Source organism: Microtus pennsylvanicus, chromosome 12, assembly GCF_037038515.1.
Source record: "Microtus pennsylvanicus isolate mMicPen1 chromosome 12, mMicPen1.hap1, whole genome shotgun sequence".
NCBI lineage: Eukaryota > Metazoa > Chordata > Mammalia > Rodentia > Cricetidae > Microtus > Microtus pennsylvanicus.
Genome location: NC_134590.1, coordinates 5764023 through 5777603, shown reverse-complemented (window position 1 = coordinate 5777603; position 13581 = coordinate 5764023). Strand labels below are relative to the sequence as shown.

The 13581-nt window shown below is 42.9% G+C and overlaps 1 protein-coding gene across 12 annotated transcripts in view; it reads right to left on the bottom strand.

Annotated features, from left to right (window-relative positions):
* Nucleotides 1-1499: 1499 nt before the first annotated feature.
* Nucleotides 1500-13581, bottom strand: part of Mapk10 (mitogen-activated protein kinase 10) — a 274012-nt gene continuing 261930 nt past the window's right edge. For 6 of the 12 annotated variants that reach the window (XM_075943979.1, XM_075943981.1, XM_075943978.1 and 3 more), the window contains one exon: nt 1500-2440. In XM_075943979.1, coding sequence (XP_075800094.1) covers nt 2424-2440 — 17 coding nt within the window. In that variant the 3' untranslated portion in view covers nt 1500-2423. The remainder of the gene's footprint in view (nt 2441-13581) is intronic. The other 6 variants (XM_075943972.1, XM_075943974.1, XM_075943975.1 and 3 more) reach the window with 1 other exon arrangement.

The following is a 13581-nucleotide window of genomic DNA, read 5'->3' as shown; positions in this document are numbered from 1 at the left end:
TACATTTTTAAAAAGGACAAAAGATGGCAGAGGGGAAAATGAGAGACGTTGTAAAAATTCATCGGCATTTATAAAGATCATCAACATTCACCAAAAAGCATGGGGAAAAGACAGAGACTGAGATACCTTTATTCCAGGGGATGAACTGCAAGTGAGCTCTCAAGACAGCTAGTTGCCTGCCTCCACCCTCCTTTTCAGTACCACATCTTGCAAAGAATCGTGCTGCGGGAGGCAGTCCCAGGAAGAGCCGCCCTACAGTGTGGTGTGCGCAGGTGTGCAGTGTTTGGGCAGGTGAGTTCCTAACTGACTCTACTGCTTGAAAGGATAAGGGCTTCCCTGGTGTTGTATTTAAGGCAGTTTGCAGAGCTCCGACGCTGCTGTTTACTCTGAATACTTGGGGGTTTCCCCTTTGGCCAGGCCCGTCACATTCGCCTCGCACGTTTCACTTCCTCTCCAGGTGAAATATCACCACAGAGGTGAGCACCAAATGGCCAGAGTGCAAAGAGCTGTGGTGGATGCTTCACTCGGGGAAGGAAGAAGGGAAGCGGGGCCTGGTGCCTGTTATTGCTCAGAAACCGCACCGGCATTGCCCGGTATATAACCACGATGTTTGGTAGTGCCTCCAAGAGTGCTCAGGTAGGATCTTCCATGAATTTCAGCTAAGGTCAGATGATTTTGCTAAACACGTTAATGTTTCATGGCTGTAAGACAAAGTCTTTTCTAATGCTAGCTAGTAGGAGCTGCGTTGGCACAGAATTATTGCTCTCATAGATCTACGGCAATACAAAAGTCAGGTTATCAGCCCTTCTCAAATTACACATATTTATGAAAATAAATCAGTAAGTATGAAACACCAGTCATATCAAGGAGTCTGGGAAGCCCCCACGAGGAACAACCCCTCTGAGGGACAATCATTTCCATGTAGATACTTATAGATGCCGTCCTGAAGACCACCCTGGCTTTGGGGATCCCATTTTGTTTTATTCTAGTCTAGTCCAGGAAAGGAAACAAAACTATTGGCAGGGATGACTCTGGGAAGCAGCCCACACCTGGGAAACATTCCCCACAATCTCGAATTAGTCTAGGCAGGGCTATCTTCTCTGAAGGAGATCACATGGAGGTAATTCCACCATTTTAGGCAAAGGCTTTTACCATTGGCTGTGTGCACAATGATGCTGCCTCTCTGCCTTCCCCTTTCTCCAGAAGCTTTATCTTTTGACGTCATTTTAAAATGACAAATGGTGTCTAATCTTTAAAACATGGGCTTTTGGTGTCTCCCAGTATCTGGGCAGCAATTTCCTTTCATCCACAGTCTATACTGCAGCAATACAGAGCATGGTCTAGCCTGTGCTCAAGTCCCTGCTATTTATCCATCGCCAGAGAATGTAACCTTGACTCACACAGTCCTCCTGAAGGTCAAGCTCTTTGACATCTGGAAGCTACTGCTCCCTCCCTCCCCCCACACTGTAGGTAAGCATCACATATGTTCTTTCTACAAATTGGTATACAGGTGCCATTTAATCGGTTCAGATTCGGAAGCTACATCTTGAAGGGTCTGAGTTCACTCTCCCATGTCCCTCCCCCTTTACATATTTTCTGATAAGACATACAGCTTAATCAATTAACAAACTAAACAGCTTATATACTGGCAATATATTACAGATGGATTGATGTCAGAGTAATAGGTCACATGGAATGGACCAGGTGGTACCCCAGTGCACGGTGTCTTGGGAGGAGCCCTGAGGACACTGACAGGAGCATCTCTAAGAAGTGCCGTATGAATACAGACACATGCAGATCTGTATCTACACCCATCTGACTAGGCCAAGAGGAGCAGGTAGATGCAAGATAGAGACACACACATGCTGGATGGGGCCACTGCACACCTTGTCATGCCATTTGAAGGGCAGTTACGGGTTGCTGGTTCTGCAGCCACTTAAATTACACTTTAGGGAAAGGCTTCTCTAATTGTGTCTGGTTTGTTCTGTGTAGTAAGCACTGTTGGAAGGAGACCGAAGCGAGAGCTACTAGAAGTTAAGTATACATTTCGGCTTAGCTGTGATACAGAACTTTGGAGAAGCAGGCAGAAAGATTTATCCTAATTCCAGGTTGGATCTCTCTCTTGCTATTTTCTTGACATTGCATGTGTGCGTCTGTGCGTGTGTGAGAGTGTCTTTGTGTATGCATATGTGTGTGCGAACCGTGTGTGTGTGTGTGTGTGTGTGTGCATGTGTGCTGTGTTCTATCCCGTCATCTCCTGAAGAACGCTGGGTTTCGCAGGCAGGCGGCTAGTCACCTGCAACAACCCAACGGTCCTGCCGAGGCTTCCAGGCTGCTGTCAGTGTCGGATGCGAGGGTCTGGTCGGTGGACATGGAGGAGATGTCGTTGACAGACGAGGATGGAGGGAGACTCTCACTGCTGTTCACTGCTGCACCTGTGCTGAGAAAATGAAGACCAACATGACTAAATCTGGAACTAGACCCTTGTAAGTGCTAGTCAGAGCACAGGGATGGGAGCAGACAAGAAGACACATCTTCTCTATGCCGGGAACCCTCACGTAACTTGTTAGTATTCAAGCGTTTATCTATACTGGCCTGACCGTGGGTATATGTCCTCAGCTGTAGCCACTAAGAGCACCACTTGAGCACATTTAGTTGTTCACCTTTTAAGGCCCTGCCCACCTCCCATCTCTCTCTCTCTCTCTCTCTCTCTCCCTCCCTCCCTCCCTCCCTCCCTCCCTCCCTCCCTCTCTCTCTCTCTCTCTCTCTCTCTCTCTCTCTCTCTCCCTCTTCTGTCCCCAGAGGCCAGTCTCCTCTCCCCTCTCTCCTTTTCCCATTCACTTTCCCCCAATTAAAAACAAACCCCTCTGTTGCATGGCCTGTCTTTCTCCCGCTGCTTTTTCTAAACTACAACAGAACTGACACCGGAAACTGAAAACTGAGTTAGATGGTGAAAATCAGACCGAACAATTCAGAATCCGCATCACAGGCCACATTTACCCACAGGCTAATGGTTATCAAATTCCACTCCAAGTTAGGAATGACCAGTCACTCTGCCCCAACCCTAAATTCCACAGCGCTGTCATGTAACAGAGCTTGCTTAAAGCCAAGGCATTTGCATCCTTAGGACCACAGAGACTGTAGGCATCCAGGGACAGAAAGGCACTAAGTTATGGAGATGAGAGAAGCATAAAGTCTTCGAATGGAGCAGCCTGATCCCGATGTTCCTCATGAAGAAGCAAAAGAAACACAAGCGGTGGTCTTAGCCCAGAAACAGGTGAAGGTGAAGCCCAGTGACCTGGATTTTTTTAATGACTACAGCTCTAGGAAAATGAAAGTATATAAAACAGAGTATTAATGAGTTAATCATTAAATATAATACCAAAAGGTAAAGCCATGTAGAAAAGCCAAAACTTTTGAGAGAAGTCAATAAAGAGAAAACAGAAAACTAAGCCAGTGTGCACCTTTAAGTTCGGGTTTCCTTCAACAGACTGGCTCGCTTGGGATCTGCAAAAATTGGGTTATTCATTTGAAAACATTTTTATCCGGCTACGAGACTCTGGAACTCTGGGAAGGCACTTAGAATGGCAAAGCAAAGTTGAGCCAAAGGCACCGGAAAGCAAAATTAAACCACAGCAACCTGAAAACAGCCAGTTTCCTGCCTTCCCCTTTTCTATGTTCTTGATGCCTGGGTGGTGTGTTAATGAAGTGTGTGCTTTGTAGAAGAGGATGCTGTTCAAACCTGTAGCTTAACCAACCTATAAGAACGAAAACTTCCCACTGGAGAAGCAATTGTGTGAAGGATCTATGTGGTGAGACCATAGCTAAAGTGAGGGACAAATGAATTGTCACACAGACTTGGACAGTAGGACAAACTCAAGAGGAGGAAGCGTTTCAAGGATGCGCTCCAACAGCAGATATTTTATGGGAAAATTTCATAAAAATGTAAAAGTATCTAGAGGGTATTTCAGACATTTACCCCACACAACTTCTTCACTTGCATGCATTTAGAGCTTTATTTGATTGTAAAATGCTTATATAAACTATGAGGAATACATTAAAGAAAACTCAGTGTGCACCAATGCCCAAGTTAATGACTAAATTTATTTATTTATTTATTTGGTTAGTTAGCTATTTTGTTTTTCAAGGCAAGATTTCTTTGTGTAACAGCCTTACCTGTCCTGGAACTAGATCTGTAGACCAGGCTAACCTCAAACTCACAGAGAGATCCACCTGCCTCTGCCTCCCAGGTGCTGCTGGGATTAAAGATGTGCACCACCACCGCCAGGCTGACTAAGCTCTTCTTGTATTCCCTAGTGTTCCTCACTATTCATTTCCCTATCTGTGATCATCCTCTCTGTATACCTTTGTACCTTGGTAGTTGCATATACAGAAACTCTGTATTTGTAACATGCCTTTTAAATTCTTAAAAAAAAAATGCTCATACTCCTAATCTTAAAAGTTGCCAGTTTCCTGTAAATAATTACTACCTTTACCAAAGTGGTGTATAAAGTAAATTTACCTGGCTTCAGTTTGTTCCAATATTGCCCAGTTACAACCCTCATAGAAATGGTGCAGAGGTAGGCTAGCCCCTCACACTGCTCGCAGTCAGCCAGGGACCCCACAGTGGAGCTGTGTTTACATCCTGCCCTAGAACTCCATCAGCTGCGTTTACATCCTGCATTTACAACAGATCAGTATCTTCCTGTTCCTTCCAAAGGTGCTAATCTCTAAAACCCCAGTGCTTCTGGGATGCTCCTCTTAGGAGGATCATCTTCATGGCTGGGATAAAAACAGCGCACAATACTCTGATAAGTGCAGGATCGATTATAGATTTAACAGAAAGGGTTTGCTTCTTCATGCTGTCCATTTGTGTCTGGGACGATGTAACTTTGGTATGTTTGACTTTTAAATCAAAAGAGCACAGTTTATACGCAGATTTTTACTGCAGAGTTGAAACATGTTTATATCTCCCCACAATCATTTTATAAAGCTATAACTCATGTATCAGATATGTTATAAACTCGATTTGCACAATTCAGTGTTTTTAAATGAATTCTCAGTTGTACAGTACGCACACTCAAATGTGCAGCATTTTCATCACCCGGAAGGAAGTCTTACACTAGATTTCTCCACCGTCCATCAAATGTGTGTGTGCACATACGTGCACCCTGTGTGAAAAAATACGCGTGTGAATGTGTGTACATCCATGTTTGCATGTACAAATGAAGGCCACAGAACAACTTCAGGTGTCATGCCCAGGCACTGTCCACCTCTTGCTTTTTGAGGCAGAGTCTCTTGTTGGCCTGGAGCTCACTAAGTAGGCCTGACCGGCAGGCCAGCAAGTCCTAAAGATTCTCCTTTCTCTACCTCTCCAGGAATGGGTTCACAAGCATGTACCGCAGTGTCCAGCTTTTCCCGGGGGCTTGGGAGATAGAATGGAGATCATCACAGGCTGAACTGATCCTGCAGGACTCAGCAGCTTTTGTCCTCCGTGGTTTTGTGCATTCTGAACACTTCACATACACGGAAGCATACAGTGTGAACATTACTGGCTTCTGTCCGATACTGCTTAGAGCAAAATACATCTTCAGAGAGGAAGCTTAAATGGCATGCCAGCATTCCGTGCCTTTATAGTGGAATAATAGCTATCACCCCACACATCACATTCTGTTTACTCACTTCCTGGTTGATGTGCATTTGCTAAATACTGCGTTATGAATCATGCTGCCCCACTGCTGTCATGAACGTTCATATGGACACTTGGTATGGCTATGTTTTCATAGTCCTTGGGTACTGAGCAACTCTCTGTGAGTTCTATTGACTTGATTCTATTTGAGGAAGCATGGAACTGTTTCTGAAAGTGAGCACGGCATTCTACTCTCCTACGGGCAGCTTTAAAGAATTAGCCCCACACCTTTCCTAGCATGTATCAGCTTTTTTGATTACAGACACTGAGTAAGCGTAAATTGAATGCCACTGTGGATGGCTTGCATTGCCCAGCAGCTAAGCATTTGAAATACCTTTGCATGCACTTGGTGGTTATTTGTATACTTTCTTTGGAGAAAAATCTGCTTGTATGCTTTGATCAATTAAAAATCGCTTCATTTTCTTTTTATTACTGGGCCATAAAAGCACTTCATCCTTGGGAACAAGTCCTTCTCAGAGGTGTGATTGGCAAATGGTATTCTTATTATGGATTATCTTTTCTCTTTTGATTCCCTTCACACACAATGACGTCAGATTTGCTCTTTCTGTTCCTGAACTTGTGTTGTTCATTCTAAAAGGCATTCCCTAACCTAAGACGGTGAATATTTGCTCCCATAATTTCATTTACGAGTTTTCCATTTTGGTTTTTACACTGAATTTCCGTGACTCACTTTGGACTCCCGTCAGCACATGTTCTGAGGCAGAGAGCCATCTTCATCCTTTGGTAGGTGGGTCTCTGCTTGTTGCGGCACCATTTACTCTAAAGGTGCTTTCCCCTCTAAAACTGTCAGGGTGCTCTTGTGAAATGTTAACCAATCCTCTTCTGTACTCTCAGTTCTGCCATTGAGCTGTACTTGGGCTGCCATGGAAATCATCAAAGCCCTAGGAAGTAGGATATGTTTCTAGAAACTGCAGCTTCCTACAGAAAATATGATGGTGGTGAGGCCATCAGGCACAGAGTATCTTAGCAAGTGGAGACTGATCTGGGATTTCCTTCTGTATGTTGTGATTACCATGGATAAATAAAGAATTGCTGTGAGCCTATAGCAGAGCTATAGGGAAACAGAGCTAGGTAGGGAAAACTAAGCTGAATTCTGGGAGAAAGAAAGTAGAGTCAAGAGAGAAGCCATGTAGCCCTCACAGGAGACAGACAGATGGAACTTTACCCAGTAAGCTACAGCCATGTGGTGATACACAGATTAATAGAAATGGGTTAAATTAAAATGTAACATTTAGCCAATAAGAAGCTAGAGCTAATGGGCCAAGCAGTGATTCAATTAATACAATTTCTGTGTGATTATTTCAGGGCCAAGCGGCCAGGAACTATCTAGTGGCCCTATGACTACGGGAGACTTCAGTTGGCTTTGGCTATATGGCAACCTTCTCTGAACAGTATACCCAGCAGCCTGCTAGACATCTAGTAGCTCCATAGTAATAAAACAGAGACAGAAACTGGCTAGCAGTTCAGGGTAGAGGACCCCAAAGGTGAACAGATTTTTCTCCTTGTATAACAGTCCAAATGTCCTTGCCTCAGGCCAAGTCTTCTATTTTGTCCTGGTCAAATGCCAAATGAGAGGCCTCATTTTCTCCTTACCTCTCTTATCCTAAACAAGGGCCTCTTTCTGGGAGTCATAACTGAAACTGAGAGGTATATGGATACCTTCTGAGTGAGAACGAAACTGACCAGTTCATCCCTCCTCCATATTTCCACCCAATAAAACTTCGGGCTGAAGAAACTATCCTTGCTACTTTGTGACCCGTGTGTCCCTTCATTCCCTTCTTGAATAAAATAAAAGAACTTGGAAATACCTGGAAAGATTCCAACCACTGGCAACCTGGTCAGACCCTAATCACCAACAACAATGGGAGTGGAAACAGCCTGGCCCCAAAGCCCTGAACTCTGGCTCCAGGGAAAAGTCTTTTCTCCAAGTTTGGGAAAGTGGGGCTCACAGCTAAACCTCCTTATATGTATTTCCTTGCTTTCATTTAATATTTTCTATGAATTACAACATTGTAACTCATAGACAAACTGAAAGATAGACTGAGAATTTTTCCTCAGTTTTGGCTGAAAATTCAAATAAACTCGTGTGTGTGAGCGTGTGTGTGTGAATGTGTGTGCCTTATATGCACCTTAGTAGGTGTTAGACCCATTTTAATACCTTGTACCTAAGGGGTTCAGTAACAGTCATAGATTGTGATGTCGTTTTCATCATAAACTTAGCTGGATTTGGAATCCTCCAGACGACACTCCTCTGCCCCAGCTTTAAGGGTGTTTCTAGGTAGGCTTAACTGTAGAAGGTATACTTTCCCTAAATGTGGGTGACCTCATCTCGTTTCCTAGGGTCCCAGACTAAATGCAATGGAAAACAGAGGAAGCTAACTGAGCTTCGGCCATCACCTCCCTGTGCTCCTGGAGTACGAGTACCCTGGCCAGCTGCCTCACCCTCCCACCACACCAATGTACCTACCCTCCTTGGCTTCCTTCCTGCTGTGAGGGACTGTGTCCCCTCAAACTGTGGTCCAGAACAAGCCCTTCCTTACAAAATGTGCCTTTGTCGGCACATTTCAGCAATGAGAAAAGTAGTGAATACTGTCTTTAGTAGCATGACTTTGTTAGTATGCAAATCAGAAAAATGCGAATTTTCCAACTGTATTCTCTCAGGATTATTTAGGCTATTTTTTTTGAATCTTAAGATAACTTTTGAAATTTCTGGAAAAAAAAAACCCACTGATTTTTTTAACTGACTGTCCAATAAACCACCCTGGGGAAGACCAGCCTTACCCATCCAAGAAAGTGGAGAGTGACCGAGGGGCTTTCATCTACTTAGGTCACATTAACTCTTTCAGTTTTCATAGTTTCCCAAGTGCAAAGATTGCACTTCATTTACTGAAAGTTATAGCTACATGTTTTTTCTTCATGGCGATAGTTTAAACTGATTTGTTGTCTGTTCATGGCTAGTGTACAGAAACACATCTAATTTCTTTGTATAAAAACCTCAATACTAGTGGGCTGGAAATTAAGCAGATTAAGTGATAAAGATATCAGGATGTGGACTAGCCAGTGGTACCCTGGTGCAGGATCTTAGTAAGTCTTAAAGCCAATCCTCAGCATCCCTTTGTATCTGCCTTTGTACCACCTTGGTTTCTTGAGATTAGTTACAGGGAGAATATGTATATCATATTAATAAATGTCACTAATCACCTTTCTTAGAGATGGATGCTGCTCACTAATGACCCCATTCCAGTGAGATGAATGAGTTTGCCTTTGTGTGTGTCCTCTACTGAGCTACAGTGAGCGCTCCTGGCTGGACACCTGACCCTCTGGCTGTGAGATGTTTACAAGTAGCCAATAAATGGACTTTGTAAAGCATAAAACCAAACTCAAGTAAAAGGAATAAGAACATGGACTTTGGCTCACGTTAATTTATTACCAAGGAGTTTATGAAACTCTCTTAAACAGAATTGAGCTATATCTTATCTGTTTACAGTGTCCTTATTTCGGGCACATCCCAGCACATGACAAACACCCCCTTCTCCTGCAGCACTCAGGAGGACTAGGTAGAGAGATACAATTTTTAAATTGTCATCAGTGCAGTATTATAATTTCTCAATGAAATGGGGCTTAAATGAATCAAAAATATTAATAGTGTTACAAATTAAGATTATTAGCTACTTGCAGCTTTAATTGGAAAAAACTGATTTCATGGAATAAAATAATTAATGGAAATTTTTTTGGCCCTAAGTTATCTATTCATTGGTCGCTGCTTTTAAAATGGGAATTATTTTCTTGATAACATCTTCCTAATCACAAATGAAAACGTAAATACAAAGAGGAAGAACTAAAGGGAAAAAATAATTATTGAGGGACAGATTCTCCAGTAGCTGCAAGATCTTGAACCTCAGGTTATTTGAGCTTGAATTTTTTTTTCCTTAATCAATCAATCTTAGTAGTCCGACCACTGCCTGACGGGAGTTGGGGAGGGGGTTGTGCTCCCAGGATGGAGAAGACTGAGCACCTGAGAAGTAAGGACTGAACACTCAGAACACCTGGGAAGCTCCGTCTTTGACGAGCTACTGAAAAACCTCTGCCTGTTCTGACAAAGCATCCTTCCCTCTTTGCAAGTCAGTTACCTGCTTAGGGCAGCTCACTTCTCAGGAGGAAGAGGGATGCCAGTGCACACAACCTCCTGCATGTGTTACAGAGCTAGCAGTGTGTAACATCTGCTTCCAGAGAAAAATGGATGCCTGCTCCTGCTTTCCCTTGGCAGGCATTACAAATCAATTCATGAAGCAAATGGTGCCGCTACTGAAAGCAGATAGCTCTGCAGGGAAAATCAGATAGCAGAAGGGGGTACAATTATTTAGGGATATATCTGAAATTTAGATGAATTTTTATTGATATATGATGATTCTGTCAATAAATTTCAGACCTATAAATTATTTTTTGAGTGTGCACTTAACTTCCTAGCTACATTTTTAAATCACCACTATATGATTGGAACTACTTTGTTCCTGAAGAGGGACATTAACTTATTCCTTATATGAGATTCCTTGTGTTTTCAAAGATGATTATTTATCAAAGAGAAACTATATGATAAAACTATTTCATCCTGGCTTCTTACAAAGCAAAATGCTATGCACACACATGTACATATCTGCACGTGCAGGTACACATGCATGCACAGTAAATACACACATGCAGTGACATACAGATAAAAAGTCAACAGTTTGCCCTCTGGGGGGAATCACTAGGATTTGTGGGTTCTGCCAGCTTCTGTGCTGTAAATCTTCCCTGGTTAGCTTCAAGCTGCCAATCTGAGATCAATAAATTCTCATTAGAGAAGAGATGTACAGGGTTGTTCACACAAGCTGGTAGAAGCAGCTCCAGCTGCTATCCAGTCTCTACGTGACACACACAAATAGATTATACATGAATGCGTCATGTAAGACAGAATGCATATAATTAACAAAATATTTTTACTCTAAAATTATTTGGTATAATGTCTAATACTGCTATTTGAGCTATAGATAGCTTGCTAACGATAGAGAACATGTAAAATTGGGCAATTCTTGATTGGTTCCGGTAGTTGGAATGGTTAAAAGAGTCTTAACTTTCTCACAAGGTTAACTTACTAGTTTTCTTTAAAAATAACTATTCAGACACTATACTACTCAGGCCCACATAAAGGTTTATGGAAGTACATTTTCCAAAACAAATGAGCCAAACTATCACCTTTAAAACCAGAAAGCCTTATCTTAAAAATGGGGAAAATGCCCTAATTACTACTGCCTACATTAGTAACTCAGCTCACCCATTTTCAGAAGATTAACAGGGCACATAAATACGTATAATTGTGGTGTAAGAACATACTTAATTGCATACGCCATTAACTCAACAATCCTGCCTTGAGTTCTGTCTTTGAAGTGTGTGTGTGTGTGTGCGTGTGTGTGCGTGTGTGTGTGTGGACACACACACAGAAAGAGAGAGAGAGAGAGAGAGAGAGAGAGAGAGAGAGAGAGAGAGAGAACTAAATGCCAATTTTCCACATAATAAATATTTACTGAGATAGAGCACTTAGACCCTCTATGGTCACAAAGATAAGTACATACAGTTGTCTCAATGAACCCTTAATAAATAAAAGATAATAAGAAAAATGTCCATGTTTGCAACACAAGATTTAGTAGAAAAGGCAGGAAGCTCTTATCTGGGGAAATCGTGAAAGCTCTCTTTGGACAGGGTAGTGTGGGAAGAAAATAAGTTGAAGCAAAGATGACTGAAACCAGTTCTGCAAACCCATGTCCACCCAGCCTGAGATGTGAGCTTCTCCCTCATAACATATGGCCGCTCTACCCTCTAATGACAGTGTGGAAACGTGTCATGGTGATTTTAACTCTACAGGATCCTTTCTACCTCAAGCCTGTTAGATTCTACCTGTGAGTTCTTCCCTAAGCAGCCAACAGAGCATGTGTCCAAGAAACAGCTTCCGCAGATTCTGTCAGCCCAGTCCCAGAGCGACTAAGGAGGGGCAGAAGGAGACTGTGACCGTGGACTTTATCTCTTCACCAGTAAAGATGGACAGTCTTTACGGAGAAATTGGATGGATTTAGAATAACCTGGATGCTGAGATACACCTCTTGGTGTAGCTAACTGTAAGGGTGTTTTGATTGTTGTTGGTTTGTTTGTCAGGACTGTATGCATACGAAAGATACCCAGAATATAAGTATTTCCGTCCCATGGACTGGGACTTAGGAAAGAATAAAAGGGAAAGCAGAGGAGAGCAGAGAGTGTGGGCACCCCTTTTCTCGGTTCCCCAGCTGCTGTGATGTGGGTCCTCATGCTGAACAGAACATTGAGATGGTGAGTTATCACTCCTGTTCTCTGCTCCCCAGCTGCTGGGTACCCCATTCTTTGTTCCCAGCCACTGTGGTACACATCCTCATGCTGGACTGAACACTCTGAGATGAGTTAATGCTCCTTTCTCTGCTCCCCAGCTTCTGGGTACCCCATTCTCTGCTCCCCAGTCAGGAACCTGACTGTGTGGTTAGGCTAGTGGAATTGGTTGGCCAGAGGCATTTGTGAGGGTCTGGAGACCCAGGCTGAAGAACACAAAGAGCATTGTAAGCAGAGAAGATGGGATGTTGACAGAAATGCTGGAAATAAATCTGCTTTCTTATGGCACAGGGGCTCTGTCAGAATTTTGACTTGGGGCTATTGGAGTCATGGTCTCACAAATAATTTGTCTATAATTTTGTCTGTGTCCTGAGACTATGGATGAAAACTGAAAAGTAATTAATTAATTTAGCTATCCTAATGCCAAGATAAGCTGGCCTTCAGGCTGTGGCATGGCTCTTGCTGGATGCTTAACCTTAAAGTGATAATCAGGGGGAAATAGTGGAGCAGGAATATTTTAACTATGTGTAGTCTGGCCAGAAAAGAAGTGAGCTGAAACTTGGAAATAGTTTTTAAAAACAAACACAGTGAAAGGGAGCCAAATACTTTGAATTTGCTTGAGAAATGCAGAAAATGGTCAAACCCCCATGTATCCCAGGAGCTAGAGCACTGGTTCTCAACCTGTGGGTCGAGACCACATTAGGGTCAAACGACCTTTTCATAGGGGTCATCTAAGATTATCGGAAAACACAAAAACTTGCATCACGATTTTTAACATTAGCAAATTGCAGTTATAAAGTACCCATGAAGACAATTCACAATTGGGGGTCACAGCCTGAGGAACTGTATTAAAGGGTCACAGCATTAGGAAAATTGAGAACCACTGCTCTATAGAATTGTAAATTCACTCGATGGCTTTCCCTGGAGAAAGGTGCTCAGATCACACAGGACCAACCAGGGAAGTGTCTTTCCAGAAACCAGAAGTGCTCGGTAGGTCCACAGAGCCCCAAATGTGTTCCAGATGTCACCAGACCATAGTGTCGTCCTGAGGGTGCTAATATTTTAGGTATGTAGAATTCAGGAATTAAGGCGTCATAATGGTTTCCACTAATATTTTAAAGAAAGGCCAGAGAGGTAGGGTGATACACAGCACGAAAAGGTAATACATGAAGTTGTGAAGGTGAAGCCTGGGCTGAAAAAGGTGAACCCTGGGAAACTGGAGATGCCAGGAATATAGAACATTTGCTGAGTGAAAGAAAGAGTCTTCCCCAGCGAAGAGCACACCAACTGGGCATTCAATACCAAATGGTCAGCCCTGAACATGTACATAAAAGTTACATGATATAGACCGAGATGTTTATATTTGGGAATCACACCATACCCCCGTACATGTACGTATACATGTAAGCATGCAATAACAATGAAATAGAGGCCATGAATTTGAAAGAGAGCAGGAAGGGATATATAGGAGGCTTGGAGGG